The 7,049-nt window shown below is 34.6% G+C and overlaps 1 protein-coding gene across 8 annotated transcripts; it reads left to right on the forward strand.

Moving 5' to 3' along the window:
• The first annotated feature begins 1,614 nt into the window (after positions 1-1,614).
• On the forward strand, positions 1,615-5,955 carry LOC103415608 (uncharacterized). 8 transcript variants are annotated; one of them, XM_029094840.2, is made up of 12 exons: positions 1,615-2,279; positions 2,518-2,589; positions 3,091-3,192; positions 3,298-3,414; positions 3,612-3,855; positions 3,988-4,148; positions 4,237-4,559; positions 4,668-4,767; positions 4,925-4,984; positions 5,110-5,193; positions 5,283-5,387; positions 5,495-5,955. In XM_029094840.2, the coding sequence occupies exons 2-12, from the start codon at positions 2,530-2,532 to the stop codon at positions 5,792-5,794; spliced, it is 1,656 nt and encodes a 551-aa protein (XP_028950673.1). In that variant the 5' UTR covers positions 1,615-2,279; positions 2,518-2,529; the 3' UTR covers positions 5,795-5,955. The 8 variants fall into 8 exon arrangements, with proteins under 8 accessions (XP_028950673.1, XP_070669715.1, XP_070669716.1 ...); XM_070813614.1 differs by having other exon boundaries at positions 1,880-2,279; positions 5,271-5,387; XM_070813615.1 differs by having other exon boundaries at positions 1,880-2,279; positions 3,994-4,148; positions 5,271-5,387.
• Positions 5,956-7,049: the final 1,094 nt, after the last annotated feature.

Genomic DNA, 7,049 nt, shown 5'->3' on the forward strand with positions numbered 1-7,049 from the left:
GGAATGCCGTGTCCATATTTTGTAGTTTTTATTTTTCTCTTTGTTTTTGAAAGTGTTGGACCATTCCTGGGATTTTTTTTTTTTTCTAATTGGCCATGCGTTGGGCTTGCATTTGGAGTGAGAATTTGTGTCACTTTACTTATATACTCACATATTTGTAATTTCCTGCCATCAACATCATGATAGCTTTCCTTTCAGAACACCAATTCCAATATCCCATGTGTGCATGATCATCTCTTATCACAATTATACAGTTAAATTTCTATAAATTAATAAATTTTTCGATAGAAAAATATGTTAAGCTAATAAATACTAGTATTTGTCTACACACTTTGTGTGTATGAACACATTTTTTTAGAAAATGAGAAGGAGAGAGGAAGAGAGAGAGAAAGAGAGAACATAGGGAGAGTGAGAGGTTTTTTTTTTAATTTTAAATATTAGAGATATTTTACCATCACCTGTAGATGAGGCTTCAATAAAAAAACAGTAAAATTTGGATATGTGAAATAAAATTATTGCCCATCATTTTTTTTTTTGTATGATAGAAGACTAAATTATTTTTTCACCCTCTTTTGGTTGACAAGGAGGGTTTCATTAATTAGTAGAGATTAAATAATCAATAAATGATTAATTATTAATTTATCAACTAATTGATAACTTATTAATTTATTAAATATGTTACTTGGTAATTAAATGTTGATATATTTGATACATTTAAATGAATAAATGTACTTTGCTTCGAATGATTTTTTGTAGGCATAATCTTCACATGAGAATTAAGAAATTAAACAGTTGCTTTAAGAAATTTTTATGGTTAAAGTATGTTATAGTATTATTCTAATAGTAGTAGTCATAAAAATGAATGCTACCAACCTTCTCATTGAACTTTCTTGTATTTGAATTGTTTATTTTCTCAATTTTCTTTTAAAGATCAGTTCAACCAAAAGTGAAAGTACTGTCATTACTCTAATTAGAATTCTCAGGTTCTTACTCTATTAACTGTATCCTAGTATTGAATTATGATGCTAAGTTGAGAAGCCCCAACAATAATTTCAGTATTTCACAGCTGCAAAGTTTTTTGTCTCCCCTAACTGAATAAATATTACAAACCAGTTTTAGTTTTTGGTAATTAATTGACTTTACTTAATTGAAAATGGTAATTACCTTCACTTAGTTGAAGGAAGTAATTCTCAACTGCAAAAAAGGATTTATCTGTGAGAAATTTACACTTATTATGATGTGTCATCTCATTATAACGATCTTTGTAATTATCATATATATAGTCTCCAATAAAAAGAACATAAGAAAATAGGATCCAATCTATTAAATATTGGAGCGTCTGCACATAAGGAATTAAATAACAACATTAACTAAGCATGCATGAATGAAGAATCGGTGACACATGGTAAATTAAGAAGAACAAGTCTGAACTCTGAATCAAATCTTGAATGGTCAAGCAATCCAGGAGCTAGTGCCCATATATTTTAGTTCTTTTTCCACGATTAAAACCCATTTAGCTGGTTGGCAAAACATGTGATTTGGGCAGCTTTTGCCTTCAAATAAACACCCCCACAATCTTATTTAATGCATCAACAAATCATACTTGTCACTTGACCTCCACATAAATTGTGGAAAAACCAGAAATATATAAATACCTCTCGATCTTCCCCAGTAGTCAACTACATCATCTTGTTAGAACTATGAACACATAAATACAAACTTTTATAATTTTGGTAACACAATTTATGTCTCCTAGTGTATTTTCCCCCACTAAGTTTTGATATGTATGGCATGAATTAGGGGCATTCTCGGAATTACAAAAAAATAGGGAAAGAAAGAAGAAGGTGTGAAATAAAAGGCAGCAGAGTCGGTGCTACGCTGCAGGAGCTTAAAAGAGAAAGGTGCACGTTGTTCATGATGACGCAAAGAAGTGAGAGAGCACCATTGCTGTAGTGCACTTTGCTTCTAGTTTTTTTGTGCGGCTCTGCACATTGCTCTTAGATGCTCTCTTCCCCTTATCTTTCTGCATATCCAAAACCCAACGCTCACTCTCTCTCTCTCTCTCTCTCTCTCTCTCTCTAAGTTTTGCTTAATCTAAAGCATCCCAGCTCAAATACCCAAGAATTTGTGACATGGGTTGGGTTAGTTTTGCACTTTTTAGTTCACCTTGAACGAGGAAGGCAGGAGAGATTGGAGAGTGATTACTGTTTAGTGGCATTGAAACTTGAATTTCTTGTCTCTGTTTTTGTTTAAGGGAATGAACTATTTTCTGTAAAAGGGTATGAATCTGATCTCTTTATAGCAATTCAACTCATATTCTTCGAAAATTCTATGGTGCTCCAAAGTATCTATACTTCAAGGTTTTTAGCAGTTAGATATTGGTCATTTTATCATTGACCAATAATCTAACCGTTAAAAACTCCGGAGTATTACTAGAAAATCCTAATTGAATTTTGCTCATTTCAAAGTTTGTTTCTCTAATGAAATAGTTGGATTGGTTTGCTAACAATTTTGCAGAGAAGTTGGAAGATGAACACCAGAGTGAGGACAAGGCTGCAGTCTATGAAGCCACCTGAGAAGAATCAAAAGGTAAATCATATACTTTGAACTCTGAGCTAAGCTTACGTTATGCACCTTTCTCACATTTTTTAATCATAATTTTCGAAAAACGATTTTTTTTTTCCTTTCAGTGCTTTCACTGTGAGAGGAGCCTATGGAAATTTTCCATGGAGCGCGAATTTGTTATCATTTCAACTTTTAGCTTTAACCGTTTTTCACCAAAATCATGGCTTCAAAGTTTGGAGCCTCCCAAAAAAATTTAAATTGCTGACATCTTTAGATAGATTTCCGTGATGGTTCTTCCACTTCAATCTCAGTAGTTGTTTATCTCCCCTGCCTCACGAAATTTTCTCGGGAAAATTATATAATATTTTCTTCCAATTCTCCGTTGACCCTTCTACTGGTTTTCAACACAAGAAAGTGAATTTAACTTGTTTGATCCATTTCCAACATGGGGTTTAAATTTTACAAGTTTTCTTCTCTGCCCAGTTCAGTTTTTTGTATTGGAAGCTAATTGTTGTATATTTAAAGGAACGGGTAGAAATGAAAGGGGGTAAGATTACAGATACCAGAAAAGTAATCAGCAATGGAAGAGCTTCGAGCAGAGAGAGAAAATTTGCTTTACAACAAGATGTATGAAATTTTTTTTTTTTTTAATTTTTATGTTATGTAATTTCATATGCTCTCTATCTTTTTAATTGGTATTGATTATTGAGTTGAACACTGTAATTTGTTTAGGTTGATAAGTTGAAGAAGAAGCTTAGACATGAAGAGAATGTACGCAGAGCTTTGCAGAGGGCATTTACAAGACCCTTAGGAGCTCTGCCTCGTCTTCCTCCTTATCTGCCTCCTTATGTGAGTACTTCACTATTCCTGTAGACAAAGCGATATTCTAATCTGCTATAATTTACGGGAAAATGAATTCGTTGTCCTGGCCAATTGGTTTGACCCATGTATTTTGCACCAATGTCCATTGTTCAAGAAAGTAACTAGGACTGATGAACTTAAAGGAGTTTTGAAAGTAATTTCAATTGTAATTTTAAATTTTGTAGACATTAGAGCTTCTAGCAGAAGTGGCGGTTTTGGAAGAGGAGGTGGTTCGGCTCGAAGAACAGGTAGTGCATTTTAGGAAGGACTTGTATCAGGAAGCTGTATACATTTCAAACTCCAAGAGGAAAATGGAAACATTCTCAGCTGTTTCATCTGATTCGTACCCGATAAAGAATCCCAAATTTCAATCTCAAAGAGGAAACAATTCTACCAATTCCACTGAAAAGGATTGTCCATCCCCTTATGGTAAGCAATATGTTCATCCTAATTGCTGAAAATTGACCAACGGAAAGCGTGGGAGAAAGGAATCGCAACCAGAGATCAAACAATCACATGCTAATTTCTAGGCCATGAGATTTTTAATGTTCTTAATTGCAGTTTCAGATGATAAGCAGGGAAAAGAGAACCAATCATATAATAACATTACGAAGAGCAATGAGAGAGCCTTGATCCATAAAGGTCAGGTTAGGACTCCAGTGAAGAGACCTCCAATCGATCACAGAGCTGCAGAAAAGCGTTTAGAGCCTCAGAAACTACAGGTACATAATAAAATTACCAAATTTCATTAAGTTAATTACACTCGTTTGCAGTGCAATGAACATTGTTTCACTTGTGTTGCACGTTCAGTTTGAAACTAGAACTGCGGATCAAGAAAGTGCGCAAGCAAGACTTCCTACTATGCCGGACAAGGAGTTGTCAGGAGATAACAGTCCTAACAAAATTTCAGAAAATATTATCAATTGCTTATCAAGCATTCTCATGAGAATGAGTTCAGTTAAGAATTCGGGTCCTGCAGAAAATGAAAGAACAGAAAATTGGGATCCTTATCGTATTTGTTTGGAATTTGGACAAAGAGATATCGGTCCATATAAACAATTACACGCAATTGAAGCTCGGAATATTAATCCAAACCAAACAGCAAATGCTTTGTTCCTACTCGGCAGACTGAAGTAAGTTCTCTGTTTTGTAATGTTTGGTTGGTTTTCAACCTTCTTGCATGATATGATGATGATTATTTTAGTAGTACTTATAGTCATATTTTTTGGTTGAATTTGCAGACTACTGCTACGGAAACTTGCTTCTGTAAATTTACAAAGCCTCAATCATCAGGAGAAGCTTGCCTTCTGGATCAATATATACAACTCCTGCATGATGAATGTATGTAAGAGCCATCAAAAGAGATTCTTATTTAAAACACTTCAGATCAATCTTGTGCCGTTATGCCTTAGTAATCACGTCTTCGTTTCCTTGTTTGTTTCCCGTCTAGTTTATGTTACGAAATTGTTTCAACTGCTGCATTTGTTCAATACTGCAGGCCTTCCTCGAGCACGGCATACCTGAGAGTCCCGAGATAATTGTTGCCCTAATGCAGAAAGTATGAAATATGTCGTTTATGATACAAAATTTTCACAAATTCCATATAGCAAACCAGATTGTTGAATACTTCTGCTTGTCAATAATTCATATATGGACCATATGGTTGTGTTTCTTGTGAATCAGGCGACAATAAATGTTGGTGGACACATACTGAATGCAATAACTATTGAACATTTCATCTTGAGACTGCCTTTTCACTCAAAATATGTAAGTAGACTCAACTTGCATGCACATAGAAGATAGAAAAGAGAAGATTTCTCATCATAATTTTAACTCCTGACCGGACCTTCTCCAAGGGTACAAAAAATGACGAGAAGACGGCAAGAAATACTTTCGGATTGGAATTATCCGAACCGTTGGTAACGTTTGCGCTATCATGTGGCAGCTGGTCCTCCCCTTCTGTAAGTTTGTTTACACACGGAATAAACAAAATCTATCTGTCTATTATCATTTAATTATCAACGCGGCCAACTGACATTATTAATATAAGATCTCTGCCAAAATGTAGGTGAGAGTGTACACTGCATCCCAAGTTGAAAATGAACTGGAAGTTGCAAAAAGAGAGTACCTACAAGCTGCAGTTGGAATTTCATCAAATAGGTTTGCAATTCCAAAGATTTTGGATTGGTATTTACCTGATTTTGCTAAGGATTTGGAGTCATTGCTTGATTGGATCTGCCTTCAGCTCCCAAGTGAACTAGGAAAAGAGGCACTTAAGCTTCTTGTAAAAGGTAAAAATGAGCCTCTTTTACAATTTGTCCAAGTAATGCCGTATGAGTTTAATTTTAGGTACCTTCTATGCGCATGATCCATCTTTGGCTCTGCAAATTATTGTTCACATCATTGTAAGGGTTTTGGGGTTTATGATTTTGTACATAGATATAGACATATATGCAAATTACATGTATAATATATGCTCTCTTGTAACTTGTGAGTAATAATGAGAGAAATGCGTCAAGTTTGAAAGCACTAGCTTTAGTAGTCTAAACCATTTACATCTGCACTCAGGGTCATGTGTCTACTCCCAATTTTCCGATACTAGGGCTTGTAGCTCAAGTAGTCTAGAGCATTTACATATGCATTATGATCATGTGTTCTACTCCATTCTCTTATCGATACAAGGGCTTGTAGCTCAAATAGAGTACTTAAATATGTTCTCTAGTCATGTGTTCTACTCCCTATTCCCAATAGTGGAGTATGTAACTCAAATAATCAAGAGCTTTCTCCTTTACACTCTGATATTCTATTCAATTCCCCCTCCTTTGATATTGCTTATATAAAAAGCGCTGGTTATGATCGGATCTGTATAGCTAGATAATCTAAGTATTGGCCCATGCGCAAGAAAATTTTAAGCAAAACTAATTAAAAGAGTTTGAAAACTTTGAGTTTTAACGATAAAGACAAAATAAAAGGTAAGGTGAATAGTAGTGGGATTGATTTTTTAATGTAAAAATATGATTTTTCATTAAAATGAATAGTACCGGGAATATTTCGTTAAAATTCTCAAAATTTTATTGGAAACAAGTTGAGTGAGTGGTCCTAAAATTTGTCATTTTCACGACACAGACCTATCCATCATGCACATCGAATCAACGACCAAACCACGCTTTTCAAGGTGGAGGGGTCACTACTTAGAGTCTAAACCTGAGCGGGGCGTTTAACCAAAGGCAAAAATCAGAAAACAAAACCCGACAATATTTCCATGCATTCATATTACATTTTCTTCTTGTAATTCTTATTAATCGAGTTTACAGCGTTAAAATCTGGTGTTCCATACATTCCACCACGCTTTTGTACCTACGTCATCGTCAGCCAACTTAGAGCAATTCTATCCCTAAAAATTTTGTGTCAGCACCCAATACATTTATTCACTCAAGTGAACAGTAATATACCATAGTGAACAGTAATAGGCCAAAGCATCTCCACCCTTAAAAAAATACGCTGGCACAAACGATATTCACCCCTACAAAATGTGCTGGCACTTAGCCCATTTTAAATTTTTTAAATTTTTTTATAAAAGAACAAATAAATAAAATAGTTTTAATTTCGGATAAGATTTTTAA

The sequence above is a fragment of the Malus domestica genome, chromosome 15, assembly GCF_042453785.1.
Source record: "Malus domestica chromosome 15, GDT2T_hap1".
In the NCBI taxonomy this organism is placed as follows: Eukaryota; Viridiplantae; Streptophyta; class Magnoliopsida; order Rosales; family Rosaceae; genus Malus; species Malus domestica.

What these genes read in the sequence shown, in the direction of transcription:
- LOC103415608 (XM_070813614.1), top strand. Translation starts at nt 2,530, where the DNA reads ATGAACACCAGAGTGAGGACAAGGCTGCAGTCTATGAAGCCACCTGAG. An exon ending in TAGAGCCTCAGAAACTACAG is followed by an intron (nt 4,149 to 4,236) that starts GTACATAATAAA and finishes TTGCACGTTCAG; the next exon opens with TTTGAAACTAGAACTGCGGA. An exon ending in TGCCTTTTCACTCAAAATAT is followed by an intron (nt 5,194 to 5,270) that starts GTAAGTAGACTC and finishes ACTCCTGACCGG; the next exon opens with ACCTTCTCCAAGGGTACAAA.